At 38.4% G+C, this 19,801-nt stretch overlaps 1 protein-coding gene across 5 annotated transcripts; it reads right to left on the bottom strand.

The window, feature by feature from the left end:
• Positions 1-2,313: 2,313 nt before the first annotated feature.
• CREBZF (CREB/ATF bZIP transcription factor) lies at positions 2,314-7,628 on the bottom strand. 5 transcript variants are annotated; one of them, XR_011233670.1, is made up of 4 exons: positions 6,373-7,628; positions 6,084-6,161; positions 4,926-4,994; positions 2,314-3,172 (listed from the first exon to the last, which is right to left on the bottom strand). XR_011233670.1 is itself a non-coding variant. In XM_069469130.1 (2 exons), exons 1-2 carry the CDS (start codon positions 7,431-7,433, stop codon positions 6,146-6,148), a joined length of 1,077 nt encoding a protein of 358 aa, XP_069325231.1. In that variant the 5' UTR covers positions 7,434-7,628; the 3' UTR covers positions 4,520-6,145. The 5 variants fall into 5 exon arrangements, 2 of the variants coding, with proteins under 2 accessions (XP_069325231.1, XP_069325232.1); XR_011233671.1 differs by lacking the exon at positions 2,314-3,172 and having other exon boundaries at positions 4,520-5,825; XR_011233669.1 differs by lacking the exon at positions 2,314-3,172 and having other exon boundaries at positions 4,521-4,994.
• Positions 7,629-19,801: the final 12,173 nt, after the last annotated feature.

The following is a 19,801-nucleotide window of genomic DNA, read 5'->3' as shown; positions in this document are numbered from 1 at the left end:
AGAGATTTTTAAATTTTAATTAATTTAAAAATTTTAGCCACATGTGGCTAATGCTTATTGGACAGTCCAGGCCTAGACCAACACTTTATGAAGCAAGCCAATCATCACAGAAAAGTACCAAACAAAATTTTAAGTACCCATCCTAGATCATATTCATGAGCACTTAACTATTCTTAAGTGATCTTATGCTACTTAAAATTATATGAAAAGAATGTACAAAAGGCAGCTTTCCCAGTGAAATAGGCTTTCAACTTCGTTTAAAGGAAAATATTATATAAAGCAGTGCTGCCAAAGATTTAAAACTCCAGTGAAATTAATAAAATACATTTTTCAGTTTTTCAGAAAGCAGATTTGTTCTTTTGACACATAAAATGTACTCTCTACCAGCCTTATATAAGAAATGATTCCAATTATGAGGCAAAAGAATCTATCTATGAGGCACAGAATAGACTAAAAGGAAACATGCCAAAATGTTTACTGTTGTATATATTTTCTGGGTTATAGAGTTATGGGTGATTTTTCTTGACTGTTTCTGGATTTTTCCAAGTTTTCTGTAATGAATATGCTTTACTTTTACAAGAAATAAGGGAAAATATATATATATAAAACATCTAAAGGGGAAAAAATTACCTATTTATTTTTATAAGCTAAAATATCAAGATGAAAAGCTCTCGGACCCAAAATTATCCATTTTATCTGCATTCTGTCACTTTTATTTAAAGCAGAGTTCTACTTATCATGGCAAAAAATGAATTAAAAGTAATTTCAAAAATAAGGAAGCCAAATTACTGAGTTAGGCTCCTTAAGAATATACAGAATGGTATAATCAACTCAGATAATTCAAAACCCACTAATATAAACTTCAGATTGTTGATAATTTAAAATGTTTTCTTACCTGTCCTTAAACATTCCCAAGGTATTCACTCCCTAGCATAGTATCATTTATAAATAAGTATTTCTGTAACCAAAAAGAATTTCTAATATCTGTCCTCTGCTACGTATTTCTTAAGTCATCTTTCCAATTAGTAGAAATAGGCAACTTAAGCAACAAAGCATGTTAAGTCTGTTGCTACAAATTTACATTACCAAAATATTTGGTCAGAGGGCAAACACATGACATGTAAACCTGAAGTGATCTGCATTGCAATTTAAGCACATTTAGTCATTTGTAGCTAAGACCTAAAGAACACTGCTCTCAATTAGTCAGGAAAATAGTTTTTAATATTTCTGTCCAGTCATGGTAGATAAACTATTTAAATCTGTCACTTACAATTCACTTTGTATAGTTATTTGGCTTAAAAAAAGAGGGTTCACGTTATGTTTATATTAAGACATTAATATATTTTGTAAACCCCAAACTATAGTACAAAGCCAGAGGGGTACAAGAAGCTAACTTCTGTGGATGTACAGGAAAACATACAGAATTTGGAGGCACACTCTAAAGGAAGATGAGCTACCAATAAAATTCAAATCAGTGTATTAACTACAGAAATATTGAAAACACAATTAGTGACTACATTTTTAAATTAGTTCATTGTGAAAATTGAGCAAAATATTTTTAACAAGTTTTGGTCAACAAAAATTACAGGATATATTTTAAGCAACAGGGAATGACTGGCTTAGAGTATTGAAGCTATACATAAAAGTATTCAAATTCAAATATATGAAAAATACTGTGCTTGCCAAACAACACTGCATTTCTAATGGGAGACTTCACCTTTTTGATCCCTGGCTTAGATGGCAAATAAATGAAAACACAGCTCAGAAAAACAGTAAAAACATAAACATTTAGGAAGGTCTCAAAACTTTATATCGATAGTGAATCTGGGGGAAAAAAGTTGTAAATATATCTTACTAAATATTTAACTTTCAAGAGTCGTCAGATTATTTAGCTTACAAATTTGACTAAACTATCAAGACCTTAAACTACACCTTCAAAATGCTAAACTAGGTAAATCACATATTAAAAGGGCAATTAATCATCAGTGAATTACCCACTCTGTTCTATCAAAGTTGTAATTATGGTCATATTATGGGTAAATAATGTTGGTGCCTTTGGTTAAAGAATGATAACCAGTTGTACTGTTGTAGAATTATAACCACCTGTACTGTTGCAGCATCAGCCAGCCACTTAAGCCTACCTCCTACCCGCTCTCCTCCCCTTTTTTATCATCTGCACACTTCCCAAATGAGTAAATAAGATAAAATAACTCAGTCTACCCCAGGTGAAGGAATGTCCAACGAAATGAAATAAAACAATCCAGAGTTTTCAGTATTTTTTCACACTTGTAATAAACTGGAAAAATATTTCAATTAAGTAAAACAACCATTTGCCACAAAAAAGCCACTCCCATCATCCGGAATACTAAAGCCCTTATATATAACACTAGAGAAATTTTAATATAAAACAGTAGAAACTAATATACCATTCATTAGAAACCTCAAATTATTAAAAACAGTGTCAAGTACTATGAGAAAGCTCAAGAAGCCAAAACCTCAGAATCCACACATCCTGGTGTTACCCTAAATTGCAATTAACTACCCACACATTTAATCATAATCACTTTTTCAAAGATATACAGACAAATCAGTGCGTCTATTTAAAAAGACTACTCTCTATAATTAAGGACTTCACATTAACTTTTATAATCTATTTGGCAAGGTGTCTGTCTGTATTCCAAATTAGCTCTCATGTTCCAGGAAATAAACACAAACTCATGATATGCCTTGTGATCACTGATGGCCTGTTTATGTAATTCTAGAACACTAAATGTAATTCCATAGAATGTGCTCTTGATTGTGTAAAAACTCTAATATTTCTTGATGAAATACTATAAATCTCTTCTCCAATGGTTACAATTTTTAAAAGGTATGCAAAGAACTGAGTATCACTCCCATGAAAGACAAAAAAAACGTATAATTTTGTTCCAAGATTAACTTAGTCTCATGTATCTCTATTAAGTCTTTCAAGGATTCCAGAGAATCTTTTCATATCTCCATTTCTGGAAAGTGAAATCAGTATAGAAGTAATTTGGGAACTTGAAAATGGCATTCATTTTTTCAGCAGATGCCAAATTTTTGACCGACATGGCTCCCACAATTACTTTGTTACCATCAGTCCATTCAGTTAACAGGTTGTAGGAAAAGATTCGTTTTTGCAGACACTGCTAAGCTGTTTAAAGAGAAGAGAGAGAGATTAATTCAGTGATTATAAAATGCACAAATATTTAAAATACTTCGAATACTTTTTGTTGGATGATATCAGAGGTGTGACATTTTAACAAACGTGGACTTTTAAGATAAGTCTGGTCAAAGAAAGTCAATGATAGAAATAGGTCAATATGATGTGTTAGTTCAATTAATGTATGAATTCCTGCCACCATCAGAAAACAAATATTAAAAAGCTACATCTTTAGTCTGGTTCTGTATCATTTTACCATAGAGGCACAAAAATAACCAAAAGGGTTCCCCAAATACCATTAGAGTAAATAAAGCCAAACCTGAAAATTTCAAAACAATCCATTTTATATTCCAGAAATCTCCTTTATCCAAATACTAATCATTCAGAACACAATTTTCTAAAAATAGTAAGACAACAGTTTCATATTAATCATAGCTTTTTTAATTAACAAGTAGTGAAAAGGACACTGTAAGATATTGTTTACTACATACTGAAATAAACAGATCTGTTTAAATTCAGAAACCCAAACATTTACAGTAAAATGTGCTTACACATAAATATGACCAAATTTATTTAAAGCCCCTGTTAGAGAGGTCCTAAATACATGCAATTATCATGTAAAAACAAGACCATGAAGTTGATGTAAAAAATGACAAAATCACTAAGTCACCAAAACTAGGAAAAAAATAATGAAATGGAAACTAAGAAAAGACAATAAAAACATAAGGAACCTAATAAAGCAGCTTTAAAAATAGGCCATACTAATCTTTCCATTTTCAAAATTTCTTAATCAAGTAATTCCAAAAAACTGCCATTTATAAAATGACATTCTAAAAATCTACACTTGGAATTTCAAAGCATCCCAATTCAGAAAGCTTTGACTACTTTCTCCCCCAGCCCCAAACTTCCAATAATGCAGGAAAAGCACTGACATAAGGAAGAAAATATTCCAAGGGAATGGTATAATTTTTAGAAAAACAAACTTACTGCTTCCAGAACCTTTTGATTAAGACCCACAGTCATTATTAACAACAATAATTTTTCCTATTTTCATCCATTATTTTTCAATTTCATGTTAGAGATGAATAAATTCTTTGAGCCCATAACTGAAAGATCAACAAACCTGGTTTTATTACGTACGACACCATATTTTTGTCATTGGTACTGCACAAAATTATATACAAAGAAATATATACAAAATGTTCAAGTATTAGTTAAATTTCAATTCAAGGCTTCTGTTTCAAAAAGCTACATTTAACATATTTCATAAAGATAGCACAAATTAGTCATTTCAAATAATCTTTCCAACTACTTTTGGTTTTTTTTTTTTTAATATATATATATATATATAATTCAGTAGGCACTAAAAATCCATGCAGCTGCATTGTGAGGGGCTTGCTCCTGCCCTTAGGTATAAGCAGGTTCATCACTCCAGGTTGTGAGTTTGGCTACTACCCATTCATGCTTAAGTGCAGTAGATGATTTTACAAAATATGCTGTGATCCACTGGAAACCAGAGACCAACTTAGGTCTCAAATCCCGTATTATCTAGCAACAAAATGTTTACAGTTGTGCAAGAACAAGGATTCCATTTTCATACCAAATAACAACAAAATAAAACATTATATGTGTAAGATAACTTACATCTTTGGACTGCTGGAAAACTTTTTAATTATGAACATTTTAAAAATAAAAGACAGCAGAAGCCCTGATATTACCTCTGTTTCCTCATTTCTTATACTACCTTTTAAAATAAAGCAGGAAATGTGGCCAGCAGCTGGTCCCGTCTCTTCTGCCCCAACAGCTGTATCCACTTTAGCACAAAGAAAAACAAGGATGCTAAATACGTATATACTTTATCAAACAGTGATGTTTCACAAAGAATTTAATGCCTCTTACCCTGAAGGACACCACAACTCTATTTATATAACTGGACAACAGATAATAGAGTACTTCAAGGGAAGAATACATCCCATCTTTGGAAAAATAGTGTCAATCAATGTCATTTAAGCGGCCAGAACCACTCAATTTTAAGAATTATTTTTAAATAGGACAAATACTTTTGAAATACAGAGTAAGATTCTTTGTGAAACCTCACTTTACACGTTTTCATTCACATTTCACAACCTTCAATATCTAATCATACATACATAAATTTAACCTAAAATTTTAATACAACAAAAATAAAGGTGTTCGACAATTTATTCATACTCAGTGATGGGGTAATCACTGGGCTGGTCCTCAGAGAAACATTTCATTAACCATTCTTATTCTTCCTCCAATTAACTAAAACACAGAAGTCTGATATGTATGTGTTAATTTCCAACTTCTCTAATGGTGAGATATTAAAATTTGTTACTCTGGATAGTTTGTATTTCTGCACCTTCTACTGAAAACTAAAAGGTATTCTTGAATATTTAAGATTATCTGTCATCACCAGCAAAATAACTATCACATTTGTGCATGCCCCAAATACTTAATGTCAACCTCTGAAAAGTTGCTCTAAAACTGGAATTCCAATTTGCACCTTGTACAACTCGGAACTTCCATTCAACTTCACCTGTTTCACTGTCTCCAAACTGTATCTCTATAAGCAGGTTTCAGTGTACAGTTGGAACCGATGTCATCCAAGGCCATGTCCACACTGGGGACAGAAGAGCTAGGTACACATAAGTCTGAATAAGGGGACACATTAACAGCTATTTCAACCAGAAGAAACACCTTAAAAACATTATGACCAGCACAAGTCTGTTTCCAGGGTGGACAGGGCCCAAATTAGATTCCCCTCCCACCTTCCAAAAAAAAAAAAAAAAAAAATCACACACACACAAATTGAGATGTTGCCCATTAAAGTAGACTAAGCAGCAGAGCATGAGCGTTACGTGAAGAGATGGATCCTTACCAGGTTGTGAGGCGGGAACGACTGTTCTGTAACCCCTACAACGGAGCCTGGCAGGAAGGAAATCACCTAAAAAAGAAACTGTCAGAGAGATTTAATAGTCACATGTTATCATTAGGAGTTGGTTACTGTGTCACATTCATGCTTTTAGCTAAAACACTTAAAGATTCAATATTACTTTTTTTCCTCCTCTGAAATGTGTCCAGTGAAGATGTCCCACTAAGGTGTTTTACATGGTGTAAGGGAGTTGAAAGGGGTAAACGCGGATAAAGAGCAGATTACTTGACCCTACATTTTAAGAGAAGACGACGCCTTCCGGGCGCACGCCGAGCAGAACTCCACCGACACCTTATCCTTGTCCACATGAAGACACACTCCTCCCGCTGAGTCGTCCTCTTCTAGCAGGTCCTGCTGCTGCTTTCCCACCGGCAGCGCGTAGTCGTGGTCACCGGCGGGCGAGTCTCTGAAGAGCGAGGTGGTCAGCCGCAGTCCCACGCCGCTCAGCCGGCTCAGCAAGCGAGCCAGTCCAGTCTCGTTGGCTAAGACTGCCCGTAGGTAGCGACTCTCCTCTTGCAGTGCTTGTACGCGTTTGCCCAGCTCCCGATTCTCGGCCCGCAGCTCCTGGTTCTCGGCTGCCAGACCCCGGACTCGACTCTCCAGCCCCATCACGTACTCCTTCTTCTTCAGCCGATTAAGACGGGCAGCGGCCGCCGCCGCCTTCCGGGGACTCTTTGTCGCCGCCTGGTTGTTATCGTTGCCGCTGCCGCCACCGCCGCCTCCTCCCGGGGACTTTCTCCGCCTCTTTTCGCCGCTGCCATTGTCACTGCTGCTACTGCAGCCTCCGATACCGTTTAACAGCCTCTGCAGCAGGTCGGAAAAGCGCTGCATCTCAGCAGCCGCGGCCTCGTCGTCGTCGTCCCCTCTCCACAGGCCGCCGCTATCCGAGCCTCCGCCGGACGAGGAGAGAGGCCCAGGCGAGCTAAGTCCGGGCTCCAGGTGCCAGTCTGGTTGCCGGGGGTCCAAAAGATCCGCGAGTTCCAGCCCGGACAAAAAGTCCATATCCTCGGTCTCTTCCCCAGGGACGCTGGCGACCGCCTCCTCCTCCATCTCCTCGGGCGAGGGCGCGCGCACGGCCACGCCGCCGCGGCTCCCCGTCCCGGCCTCCAACTCGCCCACGTCGCTGTGCGGCTGCTTGCGGCCAAGAGATCCGGCCGCCGCCGTCTCCTTCTCCCCCGCCGCAGCCCGGATCAGGTCCGCGGACAGCGAGCAGGTCGCGGCCGGCGCCGGGCTCTCGCTGCGGGTTGGGGAGTCGCTGCCTGAGGCTGCCAGCAGCTTGGTCAGGCTATGCCTCATGAGGCCCGGCGGCGGGCCGATGTAGGCCCCGGCCACTCAGACTGGGCCCCAGAGCGAGTACCCGGGGCGCTGGCCAAAACGAAGTGGAGGGAAAGGTCTGAGTCGCCTCCCACCTCACTTGGCTGGTCGACCCCCCCGCGCTTGAGCGGGGGGAGGGATGCGAGATCGAAGCGGTGAGGCCCAGCGATGACTCGACCGCGCCACCCAAACGATGGCCTGGCCGGAAGTCAGTCTCTTTCCTTCCAGCCCCTCCCACCGCGTTTCGCGCGCCACCTGCCTGTAGTATCGCGAGAGTTCAGGTTGCTCCGGAGTAGGAGTAATTCCAGCTTTCTAGTGATATCGTAGTAACTGGCTAAAATAAATAACAAGCTCCAAAATTTTCCCCCAATTCAATAATACTGCCCAATACCCAGGCTCAACACTTAGACACTTAACATTTTGCCATATTTGCTTTATGTAGGTATTTGTAAGTACTATTTTTTGCTAAATCATCCCAAAGTTGCAAACAAGACACCACGCCCCTACATATTTCAGTATGCATCTCTAAAAATAAGGACGTTCTCTTTCATAATCATAATATATTACCAAGTCCTGAGAAAATTAACAATCATTTACTAATATCTGGGCCATATTAAGATGTCCTCAATTGGATGATGGACATGCTAATTACCCTGATCTGATCACTATACATTGTTACGTATGGAAAATCACTATGTATCACATAAATATGCACAATTATTATTTGTCAATTAAAAGATAAAAATAAAAAAAAATGTAGTATGGCATTGCTTACCAAAAGAAAGTCCTCAGTTATTCTCAATCTTTTATAAGCAGATGTTTTCTTTTGAGCCAGGATCCAATCAGGAGTCACTACTTTAGGTTAGTATAGAGTTTGGTTTTTTGTTTGTTGTTTGTTTTAATTTCTCAAACTAGAACAGTTCCCTCCGCTTTTTAGGTTTTCATAATTTTGGCTTTTAGAAGAGACCATGTTAGTTGTCTTGAAGAATGCACCACATTTTGGATTTGTCTCTTTCTTCCTGATGTTGTTTATCTAGTTCCCCTAGTTCCTGTGAAAGTTGTCAGAATCAAAATGGAGTCACTAATGTTAAAAACAAAACAAACAAAACCAACCCTGACAAATAAAGCCAGGGAAGGCCATGAAGAGAAGATTCTCAAGCTTGCATGCCTGATAACAAAAGCTATCAAAAAGACTGCAAAAACCACAACCTTGCACAAAGGCCATCACAACTTTACACAAAAAATATTTCTGCAAGGACATCTGTCCAGCAACTGCCTGTTCAACCTTGAACAGGCATCACAGTTGTTATTGATCTGTGTAGCCAAGGATAATTATTTCAAAACGATTATGTAATTTCCATTTTTTCCTTTAAAGATCTTTGTCTTCCTTTCCCTCCTTGAATACACACATAGTTTGCTATGGCATTCCCTGGCAATGCTCTATTCCCCCCAAAATATCTTTTCTTTAAGAGACTATATCTCTGTTTGTTATTTAGGTTGACACTCCACAAGGGATTTGAGATTTGAAGCAGTTTACAAATACATTAGACTGCAATAAAATAAGACAATTTGAATTTTTAAAAAACAAGGCCAATGAAAATATAGATGAAATAGGAAGATGAGGAGTTCTGAAAGGGGGGAAAGGTTAGTATTGGAATTGGATGGATGCAATATCTTACACAGTTATTCAAGCTGTGCTAAAAATAGATTAAGCTTCCTGGCAGTACAAACAAAAAAGAGAAATAAATTTTCCTTTGTTTGTTCATGAGTAAAGTATATGTGAATTATTTAACTACTTTTCTAGTTCTTAAGTCTTAAAGGAACTTCTCTATGGGAAACTGAATCATACAACAGATAGCCTCAACAATAGCTGCTTTTATATGACTATTTGTTAGAGGAATAGAAAACAAGTTCCAGGAAAGCTGGACACTGATAGTTTCCCAAATGTGCCTGGCACAATGTAGGCTTCAACAAATATTTGTTGAATGAATGAATGAAAAAGGTCTACACTTTTGACTGGAGGCATAACACTGAAGTTCAACTGAGTGAAAACCATTCTGCAAGGGGCAAAAAAATGTATGACCTATGGTATCTAAAAGAATAAATAAAAGGATTCTGTGTCTTTCTTAATCTTTCCATTTGGAAAGGTTTTGCTAAAGTATAGAACACACAGTTCAAGGTGATGTATATACTCTGGCCTGCCTTGAGTACAGGTGTACTGTGTGGCTGGCAATCCCATTCAACTGCATTTTCTCCTTAGGCAAAATTCAACATCATGGATTGATTTATTGTATTTTTTCCCTAAATTATAAAATTCTGGCTTAAATATACATGGTTTAAGAGCCTCTCCAGTTGGAGTAAGAGAAAAGGAGAAAATTAAAAGGGAAGTAAGTTTTTAAAATGTAGCCTCCAAAGAGAAAAAAGTACAACTTTTCAAAAAGTTATCTGCAACAATACCATTTATTGAATAATCTGTATTTGCCCCACTGATTTCCCAACGTGTATGCCATATATTAAATTCTTACACACATTTGGATCTATTTTTGGTCTTTTTCTTCTATTTCATTAATCAGTCTAACAATTTTGGAAGCAAAATCACTAAATTTTTTATTGGAGTTTTACAATACATTTTAATATCTCACATGGCAAGTCCCTCTTTGTTACTTATACTTTCTCAGAATTTTCTAGCTATACTTAAATATTTATTTCTCCACATAACTTTAGCAAACTTTCCAAGTCAAAAACAGCTAGAATTTTCACGGAAAGTGCATTAAATTTATTCATTTCTTTTTCCCAGTTTTTATGCAAATTTTGTTACTGGAATAAATTACCTCTTCCTTTCTATTTCTAAATGGTTATTGTTCCTATAAAGGAAAGATATTGATTTTTTTGTTGTTAAATTTTTAACTGACTACATCACTGAACTTTCTTAACAGTTTTTTTATTTTCAGCTTATTTATTCAAATTTTTGGTAGACAATTATATAACCATATTGTATTAATATATAACCATAATTTTTCCTCTTTCTTTGCAATATTTATTATTTTATTATCTTGACCAATAATAAACTTCTTTGTCTTATTCCCAACTTTAATAGGAATGCCTCTAGTGTTTAGCTGTTGATTTGAGATAGATATTTTTATTATATTAAGAAATATGCTCCTATTTACATTTTACACAGAGGTTTTAACAACATGAATGGTTATTTATTTTATTAAATGACTTATAGCATGAGTCAGGATTTGATGACACTCTAAGTCCTTGGAGGGAAGGAGCTAATAGAGCCAGGTAAGAATTCTGTGAGGTTCACTAGCTTAAGATATTAACAATTGTTTCAAGTCTTACACTTAAGTCTTTAATCCATCTTGAGTTAATTTTTGTGTATGGAGAGAGATATAGATCCAGTTTCATTCCTTTTAGCATAATTCTTAGGGACTCTAGGATTTTTGTAATGGTAAGTGAGCACTGGCTTCCACTTAAAAGCACCAGCTGCCTTAGCCCCTAAGAAGAGAGCCTGTCCTTTGAAGCTTTGAAGCCAGGCATTGACTTCTCCTCTCTAGCTATGAAAGTTCTAGATGGCATCTTCTTCTAATATAATCCTGCCTAAATTGAAAATCTGTTGTTTAATGTAGTCACCATCATCAATTATCTTAGCTAAATCTTCTGGGTAACTTGCTGCATCTTCTACATCAGTACTGGGTGCTTCACCTTGCACTTTTACGTTATGGAGATGGCTTCTTTCCTTAAACTCCATGAACCAACTTCTGCTAGCTTCCAACTTTTCTTCTGTGATGTCCTTACCTCTCAGTCTTTATAGAATTGAAGAGTTAGGGGCCTTGTTCTGGATTAGGCTTTGGCTTAAGGGAATGTGGTGGCTGGTTTGATCATCTATCCAGATCGTGAAAACTTTCTCCATATCAGCAATAAGCTATTTTGCTTCTTATCACTGGAGTAGCCCTTTTAATTTTCTTTAGGAACTTTCCTTCATTCACAAGTTGGCTAACTGGCATAAGAGGCCTAGCTTTAGGCCTGTCTTGGCTTTCTACACAACTTACTCACTAAGCTTAGTCATTTCTAGCTTTTGATTTAAAGGGAGAAACAAGTGATTCTTCCATTAACTTGAATACTTAGGGGCCACTGTAGGGTTGCTAATTGGCCTAATTTCACTATTGTGTGTCTCAGGGAATAGGGAAGCCTGAGGAGAGGGAGAGAGAGACAGGGAAACGTCCAGTCCATGGAGCAGTCAGAACAACACCACATTTATCCATGAAGTTGCCATCTTATATGGGTGTGGTTCATGGCACCCCCAAACAATTATGATAGTAACATCAAAGATTACTGATCACAGAGCACCATAACAGATATAATAATGAAAAAGTTTGAAATGCTGCAAGAATTACCAAAGCACAGAGACACAAAGTGAGCATATGCTGTTGGAAAAAATGGTATCTATACACTTCCTCAATGCAGGGTTGCCATAAACCTTCAATTTATACAAAAAAGGCCCTATCTGTGAAGCACAATAACATGAAATGCAATAAAATCAGGTATGCCTGCAGTACAGAGACCAGTCTGTTCACTTTAATATAGTTTGCCTGTTTACTCATGAAGTATGATTTGTAAGGGGCACTGAGACCATCAGTGGATGTTATGACTGGACAAAAATTGAAGAATCAGGTAATTGACACTGTCCAGGGCACTGCTGTATTATGTTTACAAGCACTACATATATATTTGCATGGATTATGTGCAATTCCCAGGATGCTAGCTGCATTTCCATGTCTTTATCTCCCTCTTAGGAAAGCATTTTTTTTTTTTTTGTTTTTTGAGACAGAGTCTCGCTCTGTTGCCCGGGCTAGAGTGAGTGCCGTGGCGTCAGTCTAGCTCACAGCAACCTCAAACTCCTGGGCTCAAGCGATCCTACTGCCTCAGCCTCTCGAGTAGCTGGGACTACAGGCATGCGCCACCATGCCCGGCTAATTTTTTGTATATATATTTTAGTTGTCCATATAATTTCTTTCTATTTTTAGTAGAGACGGGGTCTCGCTCTTGCTCAGGCTGGTCTCGAACTCCTGACCTCAAGCGATCCACCCGCCTCGGCCTCCCAGAGTGCTAGGATTACAGGCGTGAGCCACCGCGCCTGGCCAGGAAAGCATTTTTGAATGAAATTGAATGAGAGTTATACCATTGTGGACTAATTTGGAATCTGTTTTGTTTTATTTTAAAATGACTAGTATTTGTAAACAATTAATATAGTGGCAAATCACAGGTATACTTCTCAACTAATCAAACCCCACAGTTGCTGCCACTGAAATTGAGAATTGCTGCTTTGATGGGGGAAGGAAGGGCAAGTGTAGAAGAAATTTGCGCATGAGAGATTTAGCAGAGTAGGAGCAGAGCTTTTCATATTCTGATAGCAAGGACTGCGCTTCTTCAGTGGAAGTTGTTTCATCTCTCACCCCAATGGGCATTTCAGAGCCAGAACTTGTCTGTGGTACTCTTACTTCTCATTGGCAATTCCAAATCATTTCTCCTCCTCTCTCCTTCAGAAACCCAAGTTAGTCTGGGCGCAGCAGCTCACGCCTGTAATTCTAGCACTCTGGGAGGCTGAGGCGGGAGGATCACTCGAGCTCAGGAGTTCGAGACCAGAAACCCAAGCTCTTTTTTCATTTTAAGTTTTTAAATATTGAAAATTTTTACTCATACACAAAAGTGGAGAGAATTCTGTGCATACACAGAATCCTTATACGTCTATCAGTCAGACTTAACAGTTATCAAGATTTTGCCATACTTGCTTCATCCCCCTTCCTTTTTTTCTTGCAGACATACTTTAAAGTAAATCCTAGACATCGTGTCATTTCCCTACATATGTCAGGGTACATCATGAACTATAAAGTCATTTTTTTCCTATAACCACAATGCCATGATGACAACTAATAAAATGATTACGGATTTCTTGATATCATTTAAACCCAATCCATATTCAATTGTCTCAAACATGTCTATCTACAGATGACCTAACTGAATCAGGATCTAGCTAATTCTATGCATTTCAGATGGTTGTTATGTCTCCTAAATTTCTTTTAATCTGGGACAGCAACCCTCCCCTCCCTAGCCACCTTTCTCCAATGCCATTTGTTTGAAACCAGGTCAATTGTCCTATTGAGTGTCCCATATTCTAGATTTATCTGTTTGCTTTTCTGTGATGTCATTTTACTTTTCCCACTAGTCTTCATATTTCCTGTAAACAAGAAGTTAGTTCTTAGGGCTTAGTTATCTTAAGGTTCAACATTTTTGGCAAGAATACCTCCTAGGAGGTGCTGCTCTGAATACTGCATCACTTCAGGAAGTACATAGTATTTAGCTGTCCTGTTTTTAGTAATGCTAAGATTGACCAATGTTTTCAAATAGTGACAATCTAATTCCTCCATTGTAAAATTCTCCATTAACCTTTCTCCTAATGGTTGCCCTAATGATGATCAGTGCCATGAAGACTTCCAACCTACTATACTCTCATGTTCCCTCTTGGATATAATTATTTTTGCTCTAGCCTCAATATATATATATATGTGTATATATATATATTGAGTTTTAACATAATGCCAATATTACAACTAACAATAAGACTAATGAATGAAATTCACTAAGATCTCTTTGCAGTTCTATTTATCCTTGGAATATATTCCATTAATGATATTCATTAAAAACTCTGTTTGCTAAAGCTATTTGGACAATTCTTTTTTTTTTTTTTTTTTGCATAGTTACACCAACGTGAAATCATGCCATGTCCTCCTCATATCCCTCACTGAAGATTTTAACTTTCTGGTTTCCTTTCCCATCAGTAAGACCTTATTTAAGGTCACCCAATAAGTGACAGTCAGGATTTGGATCCAGGCAGTCTGATGCCAACACACCCTTTCACTTACTGCACTAATACTTTGGCTACTTTGCTGATTTGCTGGTCATAGATCTGGGTTTCCAAAGGGCCCAGTGAAAGAGTTTGCATGGGGATAGTGGGTGGAGGAGGGGAAGGATTGAGTCAGATTATGAAGACTCAGACTTCTGACAGGGACTAAAGTAAATGTGGATGTGACCATAATGGGATTAATCTGACCAGGGAATCTCTTACTTGAGTCTATTTGGAGCTGCTTATTCTGTAGCCCTGGATGATGCGGCTGTTGGGAAAGGTAATTTTCTTTCCCAGGAACAGGAAGTGCTGTGAAGGCTTTCAAGCTACTGTACTCTCATGTTTCCTCTTCTCTTGGACAATTCTTACACATTCTACAGACAGTTTAAATTTACTTCTAAGAAAAGCTTTCCCTAACCTCTCCTACATTAGGTTGGAGGAACCTGCTATGCACTCCCATGCTATCCTATTCATCAGCATTTTTCTCATCTACCAGGATGCAAATTCAATGAAGATAAGGTGTCTGTCTTTCTCACATTTTATCCCAGCACTTAGCATAGTGCCTGACCAATAACAGACTCTCAATAAAAATTTGTTAAATTAATGCTATGTATTAAATGAATGAGTTAATAATTAAGATTGAGAGATGAGAATGGCTTGGCCTGCCCTACTTCTACCATTTTTTGTCTGTTAGTACAAAACCAAAAATGAACACCAAAAGTCTAAAAGCTTAAGTATATAAGCAAATATGCTCTCTAAAATCTAAAATTTATACAGCCATGTGAAAATCCATGGCAGAAGCTAACACATCCCAATCTTTAAATTTAGGAGAGAAGTACTAATCATTGGGAGGCACTCTTTGAGGGAGAAAAAGATATTGTCATTAGCCATATGTTGTCAAACATTTGTGGAGGCAGCAGCTTTCAACTGAATGGCCTGACCCAGATCTGTCAGGCCATATTTGGCTTTATCTAAAATATGTCTTGCCTACCCAGTTCTTGGAAAAAGGAATATCTGCAGGCCTTTGAGTCACCTATATAGAAATAGGGTTTACTGAGAAGTTAAACGGGTATGTGGAAGAGTCTTATTTTTGTTTTAAATTTTACTATGTTTTGAATAGGTAATATATTCACATGGTTCAAAAGTCAAATGATATAAAATAGAATACATTGAGAAGTTTCCTTCCCACTCCTATCCCTGACCACCTCATTCCCTATACCCCTCCATGCCACTAATAACCACTTTTATTAGTATTTTTCCAATATTTACTTATCCAGATGGAAGTAAATATGTTCATATTCTCATTTCTCTCTCATTGTCTTCCCCTTACACAAAAGATAGTATACTACAGATATTAGTATACATATATCCTGGAGATATTTCTATATTAGTACATAAAGAGATTCCTTTTTCTCTTTGCTATAGTTGCATTGGGCCACCCATAGTTTAACCTGTTCCTTGTTGATGGTATGTAAGCTATTTCCAATCTTTTGCTACTACAATGATGTAATAAATAACCTTAAACATAAAAGAGAAGATTATTTTAGACCGGTACAAATAAGAGTGGATTAGACCATTAAATGGGGTCTGTCTGACAAGTAGCAAAGGCAGGCATCCCTCTGTGGGACTGAGAAGTGAGGGGGTTGTGAAGGCACTGTGGTCAGTTGAATGTGTAATGAATGACCAGGAAGATGAGTCCAAGAAAAAGTTTTTCTGGGACCAGTTTTTTTCCAAGTGTAATCAATAGTAAGTTTGGGAGAGAATAGCATCAAATAGGGAGATCATCTGTACAGCCCCAGGCCCTCTGTTTAATAAAATGTTCCTAGAGTTTGGAAAATATCATCCAGTTTCTTCTTAGGAAGATAGACAATGATCAGAAAAGCCTATTCTTGGCCACTTCCCCAAATTCCAACAACTTTTTTAAGAGGCCAAGACATGATTAAAGATAAAGATAACACTTATCCTGCCTGATAAGTCTCTGGCAACCTAAATGTAGCAGAGCAGACATTGTTGAGGGTCCACCCAACATCCACCCCCTTCAACCCTGCTGGCAGAGCCCTGCCTTTGTCAGGTAGCCTTTCCCACTATGTGGTACAGACTGGCCTCATTCCTATCTCAAGGATGCATCCTGATTGGTCTAAATAGATCATGATGGCAAGACACCTCGTGAAGATTCTTGGCTGAGGTATTTGCATAGGACCAATTTTGGCCAATGACACTGAAAGGCAAGCTGTCTGGAAAGGCAAGATATGCTTTTGGGAGAGCAGTTAGGGTCATGGTCCTCTTCCCTTTATTAGTGTGCCAAGAGGTGGTATCTCAAAAGTCTGCCCAGTTCTTTTGGTCTTGCCATAGTGGGGAGCAGAATCATCCCTGCCCTGATCCACGGTTAGGTAGCTGGGTCAACAGGGCTGAGTAGAACAGCAGGAACCTCGGCAGGTGCTACTTCAAACAATGTTCTTTCAATAACCGTTTAATATAGTACAGTTAGGGAGACATAGATTTTCTATCAATACTTTGTTTGCTAGAAACAGATTAACTTGAACTCATTCTCACTAACTGAAGCAAGAGCCAGTATTCTGAAAATATCAGTTCACAGTTCACTTTTCCTGTAGCTCTTCTCTTTCCAAGCTCTCTTTCATAATTTTTTGGAACCAGACAAGTTCTTCAGAGGCACACTGAAGGGCATACAATTTAGGTAACACAAAAGATCACACTTACCAGCTACACAGCACTGCTCACACATTATTTGGTTTTAGAATCTGTGCTTTGCTGACTTTCATTTTAGGGCTACTGCTTGTGGATGTTGCAGAAAAATTCACCAGGGATTATAGGTCTGCTTTAGAAAGGAATTTTGTTGTTTCCTTTTTAAAATTCCCCTCAAAGGCAGTAGTTTGGAGGGGGTGAATGGGTGAATTTACATTTTTGTCAATTTTTTCTTTCTTTTTTTTTTTGAGACAGAGTCTCACTATGTTGACTAGGCTAGAGTGCAGTGGCGTCAGCCTAGCTCACAGCAACCTCAAACTCCTGGGCTCGAGCAATCCTACTGCCTCAGCCTCCTGAGTAGGTGGGACTACAGGCATGTGCCACCATGCCCAGCTAATTTTTCTATATATATTTTTAGTTGTCCAGCTAATTTCTTTCTATTTTTAGTAGAGACGGCATCTCGCTCTTGCTCAGGAAGGTCTGAAACTCCGGAGCTCAAACGATCCAGCCGCCTCGGCCTCCCAGACTACTACGATTACAGTCGTGAGCCACCGCGCTGGGCCATTTTGTCAATTTTTTCATCAGTAAAATAGTGATTACTGAACCTCCCTTGAAAATTTGGTATGAGGGTGAAATGAAAAGCACTCGACACATGGTAGGTGCACATTCCTCTTCCTTAGCCTATGTCGTGGCTCTTCCTCAGTTGTTTTCTAGGCACCCAGATTTGGCCTTCTATTTTCATTTCCTGATTTCCTTTTAAAATCTTTCAAAAGGGTATTAGAGTGAACTTTATAAGTGGCCCATATCCAACACTGAGGATATACTAAACGGCAATTTTATATGGATCAATATGATGCACACTCCTTAGGATGGCTTGGAACAGTACCGTCCTTAGACCCTGGCAACTGGGTCTCTTCCTTTGTGCCTGCGTTTTAGGGGACACACGCCTCTACTCTACCCACCCTCGCGATCCTCCAGACGTACCCTACCTCACCTAACAAGGAGTCCGTGGAACCTAAGAGGGACGACACTCCAGTAATCGGGACTCCGGGATTCCTACCCAAATGGCCCTCAGCCCGCTTCCCGAATCCCGCTCGCTGCTCAGAGACCTCCTTCCCGCAGGCTGGGCACCAAACAGGTGTCAACAACCACCACACACAGGCTACAGCTGGGGGCGGGTAGGCAGAGTTCGGACGTGCTAGTTGCGCAAGAGGGAGGTGGGACGGTGACTGCACGCATGCGCACCATGTGCCTAGCAGAGCGGCCTGAACCTGGGTGGGAGGAGGAGGAGGGCTCAGTCTGTGGCTTTCATTTGTACTTTTGCTCCTCCCCTCCGTCGCCCTACATCCTCGTCACCCTCTCCGCCAACTCCCTCCACCACCCCCACCCGGCCAGTATAACGAGCCTGCCTGACTTTCAAGGTCCTTGTATTCTGGGCTCAACCTACTCTTCCAGTTTTTGTGTAGAGACAATTCTCCGCACCGCCTCTTAACTGCTTATGATTTCCCCAAGTGTTCTGGACATTTTAAAATACTTCTATACCTTCTGCACAACGCTGTCTCAAAGCCTTCTCCTTTTTCTCCGCTTGAAGGAATTCTACTAGTTCTTTAAGAACCAGCTTATGGGTCAACTCCTATGTGACTCATCCCTGGGAGTCCTCCCAACCATCCCAATCCTTACCCCCAGGCAGGGTTAGATGCTGCACGTCCCGCTTCCCTCACCCCCGTGACCTCATAACACGGCCTGGGAAAATACATTATCTTGTATGTACTTTTTTTCCCCCCTAGACTAGACTGGCGGGGGCGGGGGCGGCTCTTTCATGCTGCTTTTTTTATGCTTATTCTCAATGCCTATCCCAGCACCTGGCCGTAGGCCATATCTTTCAGTGTGGTGTAGTCATCAAAATCTCAGTTCCCCCAGTGACCAAGTGACCTTATGCAAATTACTGAAACACATTTCCTCTTTTTGACATAGAAATAAACATCATTATGTTCTTGAATAATCCTGAGGATTAAATAAAACAATTCATCCAAATTGCTTCAGTACAATGATAAACAGTATGAACCCAATAAAAGATATCATGATTAAGTGAATTCCTATGTTCTGATTCTTGGTACCCTGTAAGAGGAAGTAAATAGTCCTTTGAAGCCAGCAAGCTGGTTTTTATTTTGATGAGAAAAAATTTTTTAATAGTATAATCTTAATAGAAATGTGAGAAAATGGGTTTTAAAAATTACCTGAGGTAAAGTAACACTTGGTTGGAAATGGTTTATTAAAAAGTCACCGAGTAATACTTTTTAGTAAATCCAATTTGTTATGTAACTCTTGGTACTCCAAATGAGTGAGAAAAATACTACATTACAATCTATTTTGAGATATATTCATGTTTATATATCAACTAAATACAAGGAAACAAGGAATATAAAACATTTTTATGACTACTTTTAAGAACTTTAAGTTATTAAGAACTTCACATAAATATATATAACTATTATCTGTTGTTATAACTATTCCTACAGAATTTGGGTATTACTACCAAAATGCTGTAAGTATACACATATACGTTCAGCTTAATATTTTTTAAAAATGGAAAAAGTTAATTATAAAAAATGCTAATATAAACAAAAAACAATTGCTATGAATTACTGTGTAGATCATACCCAGTCTGCTATGACTTGTTATCTCAAAGTGGGGCTTTTTTCCTATAGCATATTGTGCAATATTAAATGAAGCGATTGAT

Source organism: Eulemur rufifrons, chromosome 6, assembly GCF_041146395.1.
Source record: "Eulemur rufifrons isolate Redbay chromosome 6, OSU_ERuf_1, whole genome shotgun sequence".
Lineage (NCBI taxonomy): Eukaryota > Metazoa > Chordata > Mammalia > Primates > Lemuridae > Eulemur > Eulemur rufifrons.
Note: the sequence above shows the minus strand (reverse complement) of the source record. Positions and strands in the feature narration are given on the sequence as shown.

Excerpts from the sequence above, each read along its gene's own strand:
- CREBZF (XM_069469130.1), bottom strand. The coding sequence starts at position 7,433 with ATGAGGCATAGCCTGACCAAGCTGCTGGCAGCCTCAGGCAGCGACTCC.